This window comes from Scyliorhinus canicula, chromosome 14 (assembly GCF_902713615.1).
Source record: "Scyliorhinus canicula chromosome 14, sScyCan1.1, whole genome shotgun sequence".
NCBI lineage: Eukaryota > Metazoa > Chordata > Chondrichthyes > Carcharhiniformes > Scyliorhinidae > Scyliorhinus > Scyliorhinus canicula.
Window position 1 is genome coordinate 22,188,951 of NC_052159.1, and position 19,614 is coordinate 22,208,564.

At 48.4% G+C, this 19,614-nt stretch overlaps 1 protein-coding gene across 1 annotated transcript in view; it reads left to right on the plus strand.

Annotated features, from left to right (window-relative positions):
* The window catches only part of oca2 (oculocutaneous albinism II), a 559,961-nt gene that overhangs the window by 221,780 nt on the left and 318,567 nt on the right, over positions 1-19,614 (plus strand). The window contains exons 10-11 of the mRNA XM_038818856.1: positions 10,452-10,523; positions 16,380-16,445. Of these exons, the coding sequence (XP_038674784.1) occupies positions 10,452-10,523; positions 16,380-16,445 (138 nt within the window). The remainder of the gene's footprint in view (positions 1-10,451; positions 10,524-16,379; positions 16,446-19,614) is intronic.

Consider the following 19,614-nt stretch of genomic DNA (forward strand, 5'->3'; position numbering starts at 1 on the left):
AGAATTGAACACTATACTCCAAGTGTGGCCTCACTAAGATTCTGTACAGCTGCAACATGACTTACCAATTTTTATACTCAATGCCCCGGCCAATGAAGGCAAGTATGCCGTATGCCTTCTTGACTACCTTCTCCACCTGTGTTGCCCCTTTCAGTGACCTGTGGACCTATAAGATCCCATTTCCACTATTCGGAAAAAAACAGGAGAGTCTCTCTCTTGCCCTGTCAAATATTTATTCCTCAATTAGCATCATTGGAAGCAGCCACTATCACATAATAGTCTAAAGTAATCTTTATTATTGTCACAACTAGGCTTACATTAAAACTTCAATGAAGTTACTGTGAAAAGCCCCTGGTCGCCACATTCCAGCGCCTGTTCGGGTACACAGAGGGAGAATTCAGAATATCCAAATTCACCTAACAAGCACGTCTTTTGGGACTTGTGGGTGGAAACCGGAGCACCCGGAGGAAATGCACACAGACACGGGGAGAACGTGCAGACTCCGCACAGTGACCCAAGCAGGAATTGAACCTGGGACCCTGGCGTTATGAAGCAACAGTGCTGACCACTGTGCTACCATGTTTGTGGGAATACATTGCATAAGTGGAGACACTTCGAAAGTACTTCTGTGGTGCAAAGTGCAATGAGATGCCCTACGTCCACGAAAGGTCCTGTGTGAATGCAAGTCTCTCTCTTTTATCTTTCATATCGGCTAATATCCAGTGACTTGGTGCAACCTGAAGATTAAACCTGGTGACCTTCCAGCATGTACAGTTCTGTATTACACCATGCCCTGCCTTTACTCACTAATCCTTAGCAGAGATCATAGAGAAACTCTTATTAAAGGATTCTGGTCATGTTGTTCCCAGAGTGTTTTCAGAGCATTTCGAGAAACATTTGTCACAACATTGACAGTGTACGATTTCCTTTAATTATCTCAGACTGCAGCAGCAGTCACCTGTAAATATTTTTAAAGATTAAAAGAGACACATTTACTTAATATCCTCATTAACAACAATAAGTGCATTCCTCTCATATCTCAAACATTTCTCAGGGTGGCATGTCGGTGTTTTTGCTGTTTGCAATAACATTTGCATCTTGTATCATATTTTAGGCAATTTTGTAATTACCGCACTATCCCATTTTTCTGAATAAAGGAGGGTGAGGGTGTAAGAGCCTCCTTTATTGTTTATTTCCTTTGTTCCCATTTATTTGATTTTATTACTTTGGTCTGTGGACCCATAATCGGGATGTGCCTTTAAGCAGAAGACTCAAAGTTGAAACAGCCTGCTTGTACGGACACAGGGGCCGGGATTCTCCAATAATGGGGCTATGTCCCCCACGCCCGTCAGAAAACGTGCGTGAATCACTTTTTTCTAAAAAGTCTGGGGTGATACTCCGTTTTTAAAGGGGCTTGCAGGGCCCCGGCGTGCGCCACGCAACTCCTGCTGCCGATAGGGGGGCCCTGCACCTCCGGCTGCGGGTCCACGCATGCGCCCTGCGGCGCTGGCCCTGCGTGACATGGCAGATCCATACAGCGGGCTGGAGTGGAACAAGGTAGGCCCCACCCAGATCCAGCGCGCCCGCCGATCAGTGGCCCCCGATTGTGGGCTTGGCCATCGTGGAGCCCCCCCCCCCCCCCCCCCCCCCCCCCCCCGCCAGAGACTGATCCCACGCTCCCCCCACTAGGACAGCCACGGCATCCGCGACGGCGAGCTCTTTCAATGGCCCCCGACCGGCGCCGCGTCGACCACGCACGGCTGGCGGCGATTCTCTGGTCGCCGGAGAATTGTGTGAAGGCGTCACAGGCCCGTCGTCACATTCTCCGCCCATGCGCTGGGTGCGATTGCGGCACGTGGACTCGGAGAATCCCGGCCAGCATTCCCAGATTTTGTGTTTGGGAGAAGAGAAGCCACACTCTTTTGCACCGGGCGAATCTTCGCAACAAGTTGTGGAGGGAGTCGGCTCGATTGGTTCACTGGCAACCGGTGGGTTGGACAGGGATAGTGTTCTGTCTGACAAAGGTCAGTTCCTGGTTCCTGTGTGATGCTTTCTAAGGGAACCTAGCAGAAGTGTTCAGACCTTGGAAGTGAAAGGAACGCTCGCTCGCTCTCTGCCCTGCCTGCTGAAGAGAAAGAACTGCTTTGTTGTTCTGAAAGTAGTGTGTGCCTGGCTGTGAACCTGAAATGATGCTCATTCTGCAGAGAAGATAGACAACCATGCTAGAAAAAAGCATCTCAAGCCAAGAAGGAAGAGGCACAAAATGAAAGCCTGAATTTCAGAAAGCCATTGACTGGTCTGTGCATTAAAGATCCTTATCCTTTTATTTCTATTGATATTTTTTCTTTCCCTTTCCACTACTATTTCTCCTCTGTGTTATTTGTCTGTATGTGTGTGTAGAGAGAGTGGGATGAGTTACGAAGGGAATGTTCGTAAAGGGGTCGGAGATAGTAAGTTACAATTTCTCTCTGTTTTATTATAATACTATGGATTATAAAAGGTTACTTGTGTTGCAAAGTTACAAACTTGGCGACTGTAGTTTATTGGGCTCAACCAAAGGCTTTGGTATTTTTAATGAAATCTAATTTCACCCGTGCTGTGACTCTGTGTCGAGTGGGGCTGAATTGACTCCACACTAGCCCAGGGTGTCATGACAAGGGTTAGAGAATCAAAATACACTGAATTGAATAAGTAATTTAGAATTTTATTTTGTGTCACCAATTTGATTCTGATTTCCCTGGCAAGTTAAGCTTGAATGAACAGGTGGGAAAGCCATTCTAATGGCTCCTTACTGCTCAATACCACTTCAGAAGTATCTGTAAAATGAATGGGCATATCTGTAACATGTTTCATAGGCTATATATTTCACACCTAAATTTATGTCAACATGCTGTGACACATCTTCATAAGGGCAACTTCTGGCTTCCACCTTTAAATTGGGTGTTTTAAGGTCCAGAAGCTTCAGATCCCCATACCTACTCCTGCAATATAGTTGTGTACATGCACCAGCCAGTGTTAGCTGGTGGATGGGCCAACGAGGAGTCAAAAGATCTTCAAAAGATCAAAATATCAGGGCCCCCCCCATATCAGAGACCCCCCCCCCCCCATATCAGAGACCCCTCTTCATCAAAGATCCCCACCCCCATCACTCACCCCTGCTTAGAAGCTCAAGAGAAGTCCAGGCAGAAACAGTGGAAGATCACGCCTTTTTCAGCACCCAGTCCCTTACACCTATGCTTCAGACAGAAGTGTTGAAAGCAGCATTTGTAAGAGGTGTCCTAGGCTTTATAGAACGCCACATAACAGGGCTTTATACCCCCTCATATTCTTTGATCTGCCAGGCTTCTTTTCACTCTCAAAGAAAAATAGCTTTTGGTAGGCTGTAATTGACAGGGTAATAGCTTCCAGACAGCCAAGTGTCTGGATTGTTTATTTTCATTTCACTTCACGCTTCATGCATCTCAAGCATCCTGCTTTGAAGCTAGCCACAATGTTTATAAGCATCTTGGAGCTAGGTGCTTTCACTTCCCATTTTTCTCAGCGGAAAGCACTCAACTTCTTTTGATGTGCTTAGAAGCTGTCAATCATAGATGGATGTTTATAAACACCGAGGCGATAAGTGCTTTCACTTCCACTTTTTCTCAGCAGAAAGGACTCAAATTCTCTTGATGTGGTCAAGGGCTATCAATCATAGCTCGATGTTTATAAACATGAATTGTGTTGGGAGTGAGGGAGCCCTTCGGTGGACTTTGAGGGCACCTATATTAGATACTTACCCTCTTGACCCATTGCGCAGTCCATCGCATTAGGGCCTTGCTTGAAAGTACTTGCACCAATCCATGCCCGCTTGAATCCCGGCCAAGACGGCTGGAACCTCATGGGGGCATGGAGAATTCAGCTTCCAGGCTGATAATCAGATGCAAAGTTACAACCTGCTGCCGGCACGGGCCCTGTAGCTCACATGCCGAACCCATTCTTAACCCGCCGCCCAATTCTCCACCGCATCGGGAACCCTGCTGCCGATGGTGAGCTGTGGAGAATCCACTCCAGGGATCAGAAAGAAAGTTGTGAAGAGGGCCAAGTCCGCAAGGAATATAGATTGGCTAAATGAGTGGGCACAAATTTAGCAGATGGAGAGTAATGTGACAAAATGTGAGCGTGTCTACATTTACAGGAAGACGAGAAAAGCAGCATATTATTTAAATGGAGAGAGATTGCAGAACTCTGAGGTGCAGAGGGATCTGGGTGTCCTGGTAGATGAATCAGGAAAGGTTACTATAGGTGTATAGGAAGTTATCAGGAAGGCAAATGGAATGTTGTCATTTATTGCAAGGAGAATGGAATATACAAATAGGGATGTTTCGCTACAGTTGTACAGGGCCACATCTGGAGTACTGTGGACAGTTTTGCTCCCCTTATTCAAGGAAAGATATAGAAATGTTAAAGGCAGTTCTTATAAGGTTCTCGGATGGCTTACCTTTTGAGGAAAGACCGGGTAGGTTGGACCTATAGTCATTGAAGTTTATAAGAATGAGTAGTGATCTTGTTGAACATATCCTGAGGGGACTTGACGGGGTGGTTGCTGAAAAAATGTTTCCCCTCGTGGGAGACCCGTTTAATAAGAGGTCTCCCATTTAAGATGGAGATGAGGAGTCTTTGGAACTCTCTTCCCTGGGCAGTGATCAGGCAGGATCATTGAAGCTTTGGGCGATGAGTTAGATACATTCTTGACCAGCAAGCTAGTTAAAGGTTATTGGGGATAGCCAGGAATGTGGAGTCGAGGCTACAGTCAGCCATGATCTTACTGAACTTCAGAGCAGGCTCGAGAAGGCTCAAGGCCTACTCTTCCTATTTTTATGTGCATATGATTTGAATCTCCTGGCAGGGCTGAAAAGCAGCTGACTAACATGCTCTTCTGGCCATCTGCCAGCATTCCGATCTTCCCACAGATCTCCTCTTTTCCCTTTTTAAATATAGGACACCAGGATACCAAAAAATGGAGGTATAACCAAGGCTGTAGAATCGCAGATTTGTACAAAACGGTTAATGGGCCGTTAAATCTATCCCACCTGTACTTGCCCTCTCTGTGAACCAATTGAGCAGAGTTTGTTTAAAAATTAGGCCATGCTTTTCTTTTTTTTAAAATATAATTTTTATTGGAATTTTTTTACAGAAAATACTGTATAAAACGTAACGACAAACAATGAAATGCAACAAAATAACCCATAATAACTGTATCACCCCCAGACCGTATCGACGCATGTATCCCATCCCCCACCCCCCCAACCCCAATGAACAACAGAAGAACTTAAAAATAAATTTAAATTAAATAAACAAACATAGTCATCGTCCGCCCTCCCCCCCACACCTTTTCCCTCCCCCTTCCCCCCCACCCCCCTGGGTGGCTGCTGCTACTGTCCCCGTACCCTATCGTTGAGCCAGAAAGTTGAGAAAAGGTTGCCACCGCCTAAAGAACCCTTGTACCGACCCTCTCAGGGCGAATTTGATCTTCTCTAGCTTAATGAAACCCGCCATGTCATTGATCCAGGTCTCCACGCTTGGGGGCCTCGCATCCTTCCATTGTAGCAAGATCCTTCGCCGGGCTACTAGGGACGCAAAGGCCAGAACACCGGCCTCTTTCGCCTCCTGCGCTCCCGGCTCCACCCCAACCCCAAAAATCGCGAGTCCCCATCCTGGCTTGACCCTGGATCCCACCACCCTCGACACCGTCCTCGCCACCCCCTTCCAGAACTCCTCCAGTGCCGGGCATGCCCAGAACATATGGGCATGGTTCGCTGGACTCCCCGAGCACCTGACACACCTGTCTTCACCCCCAAAGAATCTACTCATCCTTGTCCCAGTCATGTGGGCCCGGTGCAGCACCTTGAATTGGACGAGGCTAAGCCGCGCACACGAGGAGGAAGAATTAACCCACTCCAGGGCATCAGCCCATGTCCCGTCTTCGATCTGTTCCCCCAGTTCCCCCTCCCACTTAGCTTTCAGCTCCTCTACTGACGCCTCCTCCGCCTCCTGCATAACCTTGTAGATATCAGATATCTTCCCCCTCTCCGACCCAGACCCCCGAAAGCACCCTGTCGCTCACCCCCCTCGCGGGAAGAGAAGGGAATCCCTCCACCTGCCGCCTAGCAAATGCCTTTACCTGCAGATACCTGAACATGTTCCCCGGGGGGAGCCCAAATTTCTCCTCCAACTCCCCCAGGCTCGCAAACCTCCCATCAATAAACAGGTCCCTCAGCTGTCTGATGCCCATTCTGTACCAACCCTGAAATCCCCCATCAATGTTCCCGGGGACGAACCTATGGTTCCCCCTTAACGGAGCCTCCATCGAGCCCCCCACTTCTCCCCTATGTCGCCTCCACTGCCCCCAAATCTTGAGGGTAGCCGCCACCACCGGACTCGTGGTATACCTCGTAGGAGGGAGCGGCCACGGCGCCGTTACCAGGGCCCCCAGGCTTGTATCTCCACAGGACGCCCTCTCCATCCGTTTCCATGCTGCCCCCTCCCCCTCCATTACCCACTTGCGCACCATCGACACATTGGCCGCCCAATAATATCCCGAGAGATTGGGTAACGCCAGCCCCCCCCCCATCTCTACCCCGCTCCAAGAAGACCCTCTTCACCCTCGGGGTCCCATGCGCCCAAACAAAGCTCATGATGCTGCTAGTCACCCTTCTAAAAAAGGCCCTAGGGATAAAGATGGGCAAACACTGAAAAAGGAACAAGAACCTCGGGAGAACTGTCATTTTGACGGACTGCACTCTACCCGCCAACGATAGCGGCACCATGTCCCATCTTTTAAATTCCTCCTCCATCTGTTCCACCAGCCTGGTAAAATTAAGCTTATGGAGAGTCCCCCAACTCCTGGCCACCTGCACCCCCAGAGGCCATGCTTTTCAATGGCAATGATCAGACATCTCTCCTGCCGTTACTCACACTCCTCCGTCACGGTTTTGCTGGAAGAGCAATGGAACGTGCTGACTGTGCACGTAGGCAGGGATTCCTCTGCGCCTCTGGTGGAGCTACAGCAGCGGAGAGTGGGAACAGCCGTGAGGAAAACTCTGGACAATGAGCACAAGTTGCTTTAATTGAGTGGACTTGACATAGAATCAGAACATTTTCAGCACAGCAGGAGACCATTCAATCTATTAATCCTGTGCTGGCACTCGCTGTTCAATTAACAAGACCATTCTGAACTCTCTTGCTTGCCCTTTCTGCATACCTTTTATATTCTTTCTTCTATTAATACTCTTGAATGTCTCTGGGAGAGTTATTGACGTGCCACTTTAATTTGGAAGGCTGAATTTAGTTTCTTGCTACGCTATTTTTGCTTGGCACTGATGTTTTGATACCTGTGCCAATACTGACACAAACAAAAAATAAGACATTCAGAAAATGTTGCTGCTTTCTGCTTTTCCAATTAAAATGTCCCCTTTAAATATTGAAATTCTGCATTTGAGCTGGTGCCAAGGAGGAATGCCCATCAGTTAAAATTAATCCAGGGCTTTCTAACTCGGCACAGTGACACCAAGTAATATTCAGTCAAAATGAAGGTGAAGAAAACAGCCATGAAAACTGGAAGTGGGCAGGAGGTCAGATGGAAAGAGAGATGGGTTATTGCTTCGGTCTGGATTCTGCGTCAGAACTGTCAAACCAAAACAATTTAAGGAGCAGGGCAGAATAAGGATTAGGTTATTAAGGCAGAGGAGTCGAACCCTTGAGATTGTTTGATAGTCCATTATGTCTGTGCAGAAGTAGATTATTTGAAATAAAGAGGAAATATTGTAAATTGGAAAATATTAGAGCAACGTATATTTTCCCCATCCATCAGCCGATCAGCACTATTAACTTTGCGGAACTTGTGGTAAACACAGTAAGTTTAATTATGGGACTATTTCAAAATTGTTTTGGAGTGAGAAGTTCCTGATCAGCATGTTCTCCTAAATTGCTCCCCTCGGCGTCTGTCTGTCTCAGAAGACAATGGACTGGGCCCAGGGCATATGCCATTTCTGAATCAGACATCGTCTGTTGCGGCTGATTTGTGAGTGGCGATCCTTCTGCAGCGGGCACAGATGGGCCTGAGATTGACTGACGTCTTTTTCCTTTCGCTGGGCAGTCTTTTCCGCCATCAGGTCATTTTATTTGCCCTGTGCATTTTCCATGCCCTTCCTGACTGCTTGTCTCCTGACAAGGTCAGGAGCAATAGCAGGAAATTCCTATGCATTGATTCTGATCTCGGTCAACTTGAGGTCTCGCTTACAGATATTCTTGTATCGCAGATGTGCACAATCTGTTGGTCTAGTGCCTATTGTAAGGAACCATGTGCCCGCTCACTCAAGAGGGTAAACATGTTGGAGATCCCTACATGCTAATGTACTCCCCTCTTTGGCACTTTCTCCTGCCAGGAGATCCTATGTTCTTAGCTACTACACAGGGGAAATATATGTTCCAACTTAGCCAAGCTTTATTCTGTTCTATATTGTTTGAACACTGATTAGAGGTATCAAGGAAAGAACCACTGGGGTAATTTTGACTTTGCCCCTGATTTACATTTCAAGTGAAGACAATGTAATTGAAAATCAAAAGATGTGTATAATAGGAACCTAGGGCGAAATTCTCCGCCCCCAGCAGGGTCGGAGAATCGCCTGGGGCCGCTGAAAATCCCGCCCCCGCCGTGGCAGAGATTCTCCGCCACCCAGGAAGTGGCGGTGGCGGGAATCTCGCCACTCCGATCGGAGAGGCACCTGCGGTGATTCTCCGGCCCGGATGGGCCGAAGTCCCGCCGCTGGGAGGCCTCTCCCGCCGCCGAGGTTTGAACCACCTCTGGGACGGCGGGATCAGCGGCGCGAGCGGGCCCCGGGGTCCTGGGGGGGGGGGGCGGGGGGCGATCGAACCCCTGGGGGTGCCCCCACGGTGGCCTGGCCCGTGATCGGGGCCCCCCGCTCAGACTCCGGGCCAGTGCCCTGGGTGCACTATTTCTCCTCCGCAGCCGCCACGGCCTCCGCCATGGCGGAAGCGGAAGAGAACCCCACATCGCACATGCGCCGGCAGTGACGTCAGCGGCCAGCTGCTGCTGATGTCACTGCCGGCGCATGCGGCGACCGGCGAAAGCCTTTCGGCCAGCCCCGCTGCGCCGGTTTTTTGCGCCAGTCTTCTGGTGCCAACCACTCCGGCGCGGGGCTAGCCCCCAAAGGTGGAGAGAATTCCCCACCTTTGGGGAGGCCCGACCCTTGAGTGGTTGGCGCCACTCCCCTACACCAGGACCCTCCGTCACGCCGGGTAGGGGAGAATCCCGCCCCAAATTCGTTATTCTGCCAAAGTTAACATTATTCAAATTTAGTCTTGACTTTAAGGATATAACGTTGCCTTCATCCCAGAATATCACTAGTGGTGATTTAACGTGAGGATCACCACATTTCAGGTGAGGGGCAAGGTTGAGAAGGCGGGGCCCTCATGAATAACCCCAGCCAGTAGGGGAATTGAACCCACGCTGTTGGCCTCACTCTGCATCAGGAACAAGCTGTCCAGCCAGCTGAGCTGGACCAGCCTGATGACATGAATATCAGCTTCACTGATATGAATGGGCAGTGCTGTTTAAAGTTCCATTCATGGATTCTAAGCAAATTTAGATATTTTGATTGTTTAAGCTGACCCTGTCAGAAGATGGCCGGAGAGATCAAAGATAGGATTATCTAGTTTATGAAACAATGAGCGAGATTCTCTGGCTTCTCGCGGCATGATTTTCCGACAGCACGGTAGCATTGTGGATAGCACAATCGCTTCACAGCTCCAGGGTCCCAGGTTCGATTCCTGGCTTGGGTCACTGTCTGTGCAGAGTCTGCACATCCTCCCCGTGTGTGCGTGGGTTTCCTCCGGGTGCTCCGGTTTCCTCCCACAGTCCAAAGATGTGCGGGTTAGGTGGATTGGCCATGATAAATTGCCCTTAGTGTCCAAAATTGCCCTTAGTGTTGGAAGAGGTTACTAGTTATGGGGATAGGGTGGAGGTGTTGACCTTGGGTAGGGGGTAGGGTGCTCTTTCCAAGAGCCGGTGCAGACTCAATGGGCCGAATGGCCTCCTTCTGCACTGTTAATTCTATATTTTCGGCGGCGGGAGGTAGCTTTCCGTTAGCCGGTGACGGGATCTTTTGCTCCCACTGCTGTCAATGGGATTTCCCATAGAATCCACCCCACGCCGCCGGGGATGTGCGTCGGCAAGACTGGGAGATCCCGTCGGCAGGACCGGAAGATCCCGCCGTGGTGTACTGCTGGAAGATCTCGCCCATTGATTTAAGACATACTTCAACATTCTCTCCTCTTTGGAGTCTACCTTCCTTCCAGTCTTCAATAAGGAGCTCTACAGAATTGTAATTTGCTGGTTGTTATACTGGATGAAATAATTATGCCCGTCTTTTTTGTGTGTTGTGTGATTTCAGATTGTCCATCGATCTTTGGCTGCCATGCTGGGATCTCTGGCAGCCTTGGCCGCCCTGGCTGTGATTGGTGATGTAAGTGTTGTCCTCATTCCCAATCCATTTCACCAGTGTCACAATATAATGTGCCCCGCCCAGTTGGTTGTCGGCTGATGCCATTTGTGTTGGCAGTTTGCCACTACCTTCCACTCTCAGGGATTGTCCAAAGTCGACCTCAGCCAGAACGGGAATTGAACCTGGGCTGATAACCTGAATGATGTGTTGGCCATGTAGGCCAACTCGTTCCCACACTTTTTAAAAATAAATTTAGAGTACCCAATTCATTTTTTCCAATTAAGGGGCAATTTAGCGTGTTCAATCCACCTACCCTGCACATCTTTTGGGTTATGGGGGCGAAACCCACGCAAACACGGGGAGAATGTGCAAACTCCACACGGTCAGTGACCCAGAGCCGGGGTCGAACCTGGGACCTCAGCGCCGTGAGGCAGCAGGGCTAACCCACTGCGCCACCGTGCTGCCCTCTGGTTCCCACACTTAATGAAGGCCCTGAAAGTCGGTGTATCGTGGGCAAATATTACAACAATATGGAGATGCCGGAGTTGGACTGGGGTGATCACAGTAAGAAGTCTTATAACACCAGGTTAAATATTACAACGTTCATTTTATACTCCCCACTGTATTTTGGTGAAGATTTAAAACACGATTTAGCAATTGGGTATGAGAATAATAGTATCCCACAGGACAATTTCAGGATTGAAGTGGACTGTACTTGTGAACAATAGTTACTGATTTTTAAAATGCTGTGATATCGTTGTATGTACATCTCCAAGCAACTTCTGTATGCACTTTAAAGAATAGTTTGCCTCATACGTTTGAACAAGAGAAAGAAACCTTTGATGTAGCAACTGTGACAAAAATATCTGCGTTTGTGACTCTTCATAGAAGAGGCATCAATTTTGCTGTGTGTGGGTAACCTGCTGGATCTGCAAGTGACATCAAACTTACATTTATCAAATGCCCTATAAACATAGAAAAACATCCCGCGATGCTTCAATATAGAACATAGAACAGTACAGCACAGAACAGGCCCTTCGGCCCTCGATGTTGTGCCGAGCAATGATCACCCTACTCAAACCCACGTATCCACCCTATACCCGTAACCCAACAACTCCCCCCCTTAACCTTACTATTAGGACACTACGGGCAATTTAGCCTGGCCAATCCACCTAACCCGCACATCTTTGGACTGTGGGAGGAAACCGGAGCACCCGGAGGAAACCCACGCAGACACGGGGAGGACGTGCAGACTCCACACAGACAGTGACCCAGCCAGGAATTGAACCTGAGACCCTGGAGCCGTGAAGCATTTATGCTAACCACCATGCTACCGTAGTGCATGAACAAACAATGCCTCAAAAGGAGATATTAGGACAGCTGACCAAAAGCTTAATCAAGGAGGTAGGCTCTCAGGAGTGTCTGCAGGAAGGAGAGAGCGGAAGCCAAGCGGAGAGGAGGAGAGAGGGAGTTCCAGATTTAAGCACTAAGGCAGCCGAAGGCACGGTGCCTCGGGTGAGGTGATGAAAATCAGGGACGCACCAGAATCCCGAATCGTAGCAGCGCTGGGATGCGTAAGGGTTGCAGGGCTGGAGGAGATTATAACAAGAGGGTGAGATCTTGGAACAATCTGAAACCAAGGTTGAGAATTTTAACATCGAGACTCACCCCAATGCTGAATTGAAAAAAAAATTCTGCTTTTTGTTCCTAACCCTCTGACGTTTTATTTCCCATTCTCCATGCTGTTCCCAACCACTTATATTTCTCTAGGAGAGGAATAGCCCATGGTTGTATTGATGACATTTAACACTTTATCACACAGTCAGTTATTGAGATGTTACGATGAATCACTCAATTAAGATCGGCTTTTACAATGGGCGTGATCGAACTTCCCCGCTGCACCCGAAAAGCAGCTCGCCACGGCTCAGCGTAGCCGATGGAAGCCGTGAGACGCTACTCCTTGGATCTACGCGGCTTGCAACGCCTCGCGAGATCTAACCTTTGGGTCAATAGGCACATTAAAGCGAGACATCTAGTCTGAATTTAATACACAGTTCCCGGGTTACCTAAAGTGCTGGGATCATAGAATTCATAGAATTTACAGTGCAGAAGGAGGCCATTCAGCCCATTGAGTCTGCAGCGACCCTTGGAAAGAGACACGCATTTAAGCCCACACTTCCAAGCTATCCCAGTAACCCCCCCTAACCTTTATTTTTGGGACACTAAGGGCAATTTAGCATGGCCAATCCACCTAGCCTCCACATCTTTGGACTGTGGGAGGAAACCGGAGCACCCGGAGGAAACCCACGCAGACACGGGGAGAACGTGCACACTCCGCACAGACAGTGACCCAAGCCGGGAATCGAACCTAGGGCCCTAGAGTTGTGAAGCAACTGTGCTAACCACTGTGCTAACATGCTGTCCTTCTATCCCCTCTTCCTCAGAGACATCGGGCGAGCGTCATTCAGTACTGGTCTTCACAAAGGGGGACCAGATGGTATGGCACTCATGAGGATCTCCTAGTGCTTTGGAGCAGTGTCACTGTGGTGCCAGTCTGGCACTGCCAAGGTGCCCAGGTTGCACTGCCAAGGTGCTAAGCTGGCATTTTGTGCACAATGGCGATATGGCCGTGGGTGTCCTGCCAGGTGTCAGTGGTGTGTGGGGAGTGTCCACATGCTCTGCCACAGTGTGTTGGGCTTGAGGGGGGTGGAGGGTCTCTTCTGGGGCTTCGGAGATCGGGACGCCATTTGAAAATGATCTCTTGCGGCGAGCAGAAGTCCTCAGTGCACAAAACGGGGCTATGAGCAGCCTCGGCCGTTCCCCGAAGCTCATTCTCCGCTGAGGCCCCCTATCTAACCTGGATGCCGATTTATAGCGTAGTGTAGGGCAGCAGGGTAGCATGGTGGTTAGCATAAATGCTTCACAGCTCCAGGGTCCCAGGTTCGATTCCCGGCTGGGCCACTGTCTGTGTGGAGTCTGCATGTCCTCCCCCTGTGTGCGTGGGTTTCCTCCGGGTGCTCCGGTTTCCTCCCACAGTCCAAAGATGTGCGGGTTAGGTGGATTGGCCATGCTAAATTGCCCGTAGTGTCCTAATAAAAGTAAGGTTAAGGGGGGGTTGTTGGGTTACGGGTATAGGGTGGATACGTGGGTTTGAGTAGGGTGATCATGGCTCGGCACAACATGAAGGGCCTGTTCTGTGCTGTACTGTTCTATGTCTATGTCTATGTTTCTCGGCGCTGCGAGCGTCAGGGAACACGAGGCTAAACATGCTCACTATGGGACCTTGTTCCCAATAAGTTCAATCCCATCCAATATCTCTCCCTCACTTTAGGTGGGGTCAAACAAGCGAGATGTATTTTGCAAGTGATCTGACATTATCATGGATAATTTTGCTGAACTGATCATCTCCCTGGCAAACCCCAGCTCTTGTAGCTTTTCCCTTTCATGCACTTTCTACTTTGTTTTTGCTTCAATATTTTCTTCTTTTTGTTCTTCGCTGATTCTCTGTAATCTTCCATTTATCCTTGGTACTTCAATTTGAATTTAGCTTCGGCATCTTCTGCCTCCCGTGTCTGCATAATCCTTCTTTATCTTTTTCAATTAGCTTAAATCTATTCTTGTCATGGTTCTGCATGCCTAATAGCACTTGCTGAAGCATGTGCACAGTGGCCCGGCAAATTGCGTCCGTTCTGGCGGAAGAGGGATGTAATGTGGGCCCATGTCAGTTTTCAGAGATGCGTTTGGAGCAGCCATGGATTCTGCCAATTGCCACAGCTTTTCATATTGACCACAGGTCTACTTGATAGTCTTTCTAATCTCACTCCCCCTACCCCACCACTTTCATTTTCTTTGGAACTCTTCTGCACATTATGAAAATGAAATGAAAATCGCTTATTGTCACAAGTAGGCTTCAAATGAAGTTACTGTGAAAAGCCCCTAGTCGCCTCATTCCGGCGCCTGTTCGGGGAGGCCGGTACAGGAATTGAACTTGCACTGCTGGCATGGGTCTGCTTTACAAGCCAGCTGTTCAGCCCACTGTGTTAATCCAGCCCCAGATTATATACTCATTTTTGAACCTTTACAACCATTTCTCTATTTCTCTATAAGTTCCTGGCTTTTGATGTACCCCCTTTGCTTTTAGTAAGAATGTGTTTAATCTTTTCCTTGCCCATCACATAGCTAAATATCTATCCCTGTTGGTCTCCTGCTTGACCATCAAATCAAGCAGAAGAGGACTGGGCAGGTCTATGCTGGCTCTTTGAAACAAATATCTAATTAGTCCAAGCCCCCTGCTGGTTTAGCACATGGCTAAATCGCTGGCTTTGAAAGTAGACCAAGGCAGGCCAGCAGCATGGTTCTATTCCAGTACCAGCCTCCCTGAACAGGCGCTGGAATGTGGCAACTAGGGGCTTTTCACAGTTACTTCATTTAAAGCCTACTTGTGACAATAAGCGATTTTCATTTCATTTTCATTCAAAATAGGCCTGCAAACATTTCATTTTCAAGTATATATCTAATTCCCTTCTGAGATTTATGATTGGATTTGCTTCCACCACCTTTCGAGACAGTTTGCTACATAAGATAAATTCTTCCCCCAATCTCCCCTCCGATTATTTTTCCAGTTATTTTAAATCTGTCTCCCCCAGCTACTGCCACCTCTGCCAGTACAAGCAGTTTCTCCTCAATTGCTCCATCAAGATCCTTCAGATAGTTGAAGACTTCCTTTTCCACTGTGAGAAGTACAATCCCAGGATTGTTCCCCAAATAGCTGAAGCTCTTGCCATGATAATCCTGCTATTGTTCGAGGAAATCTACTCGGGCAGCTTCTCCAAGACCTTGACGAAAGATCTGCCAACTCTTTCGATTAATATCTGTGTTTGATCTCCTTTGACCCCACAACAGTTAACCAATGGAGTAACTGCATGGACCTCCAGTTCGAGCTGGAATATGAATGATGCAGGCAAATGAGAGGTATAGGTCATGGAATCCAATTCATTAAGCAATAAAGACCTCATTGCTCGGACTGCTGGACTCTTGAATCGTTCTTCCGGCCTTCACTCAGTTGTCTCCATATAGCTGTGATACATTGAGAGGGCTGAACAATTGCACGAGGTGGGAGGGGATGTTGATTGAGAGGGCGAGTAGGTGGGAGGGAGAACCCTTTAGAGGGCACACAGATATGTTGAGAGGACGCTGTTATTGGAGGTGCATCCCACCCACCCATGGCCTGAGCAGGGCGAGTTTTCGGTTCCCCCCCCCCCTTCCCCTGATCCTTTCCCTCCATGCTGAAAATTTAGGCTGGGCTAAATGGCCTTTAAGTAGTCAGTAATTGGCTACTTAAGTGTTTCAACTGGGGCAAGAGCGGGTACTGGCCTAAGCATCGCCTTTTCCAGTGTAAAATTGCAGATAGGTTGAGGGGGGTGGTAACCTGGTGGGAAGGCTATCCAAAGAATTCTATGACCCCCCCCCCCCCCCCCCCCCCGCTCCCCCAATCCCCCCACCCCCCACTGCCTCCAAGCCCGCTGACAGAGGACGGTATAATTCTGCCCAGGATTCATTACTGTAGGAAGTGAGAATTCAACCCGAAAATATGTCTATACTTTGAAGGATTTCCGTTGAAACTCCCGTGTTTCCACTTTTTTAAAATGCTAACAGAGCCATTTAAGTAACGGCGATAAATAATTTATTTGACACATGCTTGAATTAGTATGAGCAAATTGCAGCTTTGTTTCTGTCCTTTTGTAATGCAAAAATGCAAAAGTTGACTTGCATCTGAGAAGAACGTGAAAGCAGAAGAAAGCGGAGCTCGTACCACATTGGAGGAGTTGCTAAATAGATCCATGGAATTAACCATGAATTTTATCCTTTTGATTACAGAGGCCAAGTATGGTCACAGTCGTGGAGTGGATTGACTATGAAACATTGGCGTTATTGTTTGGAATGGTAATTAAAATTCTTTGGAGCTGGTATTGTTTTATTCATGCATGCAAAATTCTTGTTTCTTTTTTTTTTAAACTGTCTCTTTCAAGCAGTCTAACTGTGGAGCAGAATTAAATTTTTGCCCTCAATCTCACCATCTGTCGGTTTTGCGAGACGTTCCAGCATCTGCACAAAATATTCCTGACAAAAGAATTGATTTGTGTTGGGTGAGTGGGCCCAGAGTTTACACATTCCCGTGCTTCACTTCCTGGAAGCAAGATATGGGGTGCAAAGCGTATGCTTGACATATGGGAGCAGCACGTGGCGTCCAAATGTCTTGAGCTCAACTCTTCGAAGTTTGTAGTTCACCGGGACAATGTTGTAAAGACTACCAAAGTAGCATCTCCCGAAGGCAAGTCATGTTTGATCTTCCCTGTGGATTACAAAGGGTCTTGTGTCAGTTCTCAGTTGAATGATCATTGAGTTTATTGATGCTCTGCTGGTGAGTGTCAATTGGGGTTTCATTCGAGCATGAAGGGATTTGAATTCACAAAGGAGTATTTTAAAACTCAGATGGTGCCAGATCAGGTGCCAATGTAGGCCATAGAGTGCAGGGGCGATTTCAAACCATTGTTGTCAAGTCTTGACAGAGTAGCTCCTTAGATTTGAGCAACTATCACTTGATTAAGTGAAACCTTTTTGCTATGAGAGTCTGCGGTATAAGGGAATCTGGCACAGCAAGAGTTAATATGGGACTGGAGAACAATACCACCCACATTGTGTGTAAAGAAACAAATTAGCTGAGAGTAGGTTCAGTTGTAGACTAGACCGATGTCCTGGGTAGAAGGAAATAAGCATGGAATTCTTCGCAGGTGCATAATTATTGAGCTGAAAAGTGATAGACCATGGGCGGGATTCTCCCAACGGGAGACTGAGTGCCGACGTCGGAGTGAAACCCGGAGTATTTCACAACGCCGTCGGAGGCCGCTCCTCACACCCTAGTCTCCCCTCCCCCCCCTCCCCCAGGGGGCTAGGAGTGGCGGTTCGTGAATCCCGAATGCCCGGCCTTGACGCTTGTGTCAAAGAGGCGCGCCGGGAATGACGCGGCCGGCGGCGCCGACGTGACGTCAGCCGCACATGCGCAGGTTGGCCAGCTCCAACCCGCGCATGCGCGGTTGCCGTCTTCCCCTCTGCTGCCCCCTCAAGACATGGCGGCTTGATCTTGCGGGGCAGTGGAGGGAAAAGAGTGCGTCTCTTAGAGATGCCGGCCCGACGATCGGTGGGCACCGATCGCGGGCCAGTCACCTCATGAGCATGCCCGTGGTGCTCGATCCTCCCTCTGCCCCCCACAGGCCCCACACTTACCTGTTGCGCGCTGTTCACAACGGCAGCGACCAGCTGTGGTTGATGCCGGCGTGAACCGGTCGGGTTCATCAGGCTGCTCGGCCCATCCGGACCGGAAAATCGCCGGTTGCCATGAAAAACGGCGAGTGCCGATTCTTCGAGCGGTGTCACGCAAAACACAACACGCCATTTTGGTGGGGGGGTGGGAGAATCGCGGGAGCGTGCCAGGGCGGCGTGTCGTGATTCGCCCGGCCCTCCCGTGATTCTTCCACCCGGCGTGGGGAGTGGAGAATCGCGCCCCATGTGTTTACCACCTCGCTGCCCAGCAGGAATCATGTGACTTTCCTGCCTGGCACTGGCGGTCCGGACCTAGTCTACAAAATGGAAAATTCTGCCTCGTAACTTCCTCTAAGCTCTTTGCAAGTAAAGGCCTGTTTTGAAAAGTTTCTTTTTGTTTTAAATTTTTTCCTATTAAGGTACAATTTAGCGTGGCCAATCCACCTACCCTGCACATCTTTGAATTGTGCGAGTGAGGCCCACGCAGACACTGGGAGAATGTGCAAACTCCACAAGGACCAGTGCCCAGGGCCGGGATCGAATCCGGGCCCTTGGCGCTGTGAGTCAGCAGTGCGAAGCACCGCGCCACTGTGCCATCCCTGGAAAATTTTATTTTAAAAAATAACCCATGCAGTTGAAAGGTTCACTCAGCCATTTAGTGGCCCATTGCTAGTTTTATTGGTCCAGGTTCAGAGCACTGGTTTTAATTTGAATCCTCTTATTTTGCAATTTAGTTCAGGCTCAACAGCTACAAATGAAAAGGCCCAATGTGCTTTGTGTCTCCCTTATGGAGGAAGATTGGTTGGTGGTCAGACCACTTAATGAAATGCCAATAAAAGAGAGTTTATTCATAATCATAAATTACATGTAGCTTCTGTCTAATGCAAAAATATAAATTGCCCAACTCAGTTAAATATTAAATGGTTCAGATTCTGCGAGTGGCGGCAAAGCAATTTCTGTGGCGAAAATTTGCCCAGTATTACTTTTGTTTTGCTGCCTAACAACAATGATCATCATTATCATTAAACAGGCTGATCAGCCAATTACATTGAAGAATTCTAACAGGCAGAAAAAAATGGATGAATTGTCAGCTCAAAGGATATAAATATGTATCACTTGACAACCATCAAAGGGACATGGCTGCAAGATGATCAAGGCTGGGACCTGAATACTCGAGGGTATTTGTCATTTCAGAAGGACAGGAAGCTAGGAAAAGGTGGTGGAGTAGCTCTGTTAATTATGGATGACACCAGTACAATAATGAGAAATCACCTTAGTTCTAAACATCAGTTTGGGTAAAGGTAAGAAATATCAATGGTAAGAAATCACTTGTGTGAGTGATTTATATTCCCCCCTAACAGCAATGGCATTGTTGGACGAAGTATGCAGGAAGGCCCTTCGTCTCAACCTTGCCCCTTGCTTGAGGTGTGGTGATCCTCAGGTTAAATCACAACCAATCAGCTCTCTCCCTCAAAGGGGAAAGCAGCCTATGGTCATATGGGACTATGGCGACTTGATGATTTGGTGATATTTTGGAATAAAGAGATCTGTGTCTCCTTGTACACCAGTCAATGAAAGTGGTGAGGCAGGTGCAGCAAGCAATTACGAAGGCAGTGCATTCCAGATTCTCACCACCCTCTGAGTGAATTGTTTTTTATCAAATCCCCTCAGAATCTCTTGCCCCTCGCCCTAAAACTATTCCCCTTTGTGATTGACCCCCCAAACAAGGGGAACAGCTGTTTCCTATTTACCCTGTCCAAACTCCTTATAATCTTATCCGCCTCAATTATAT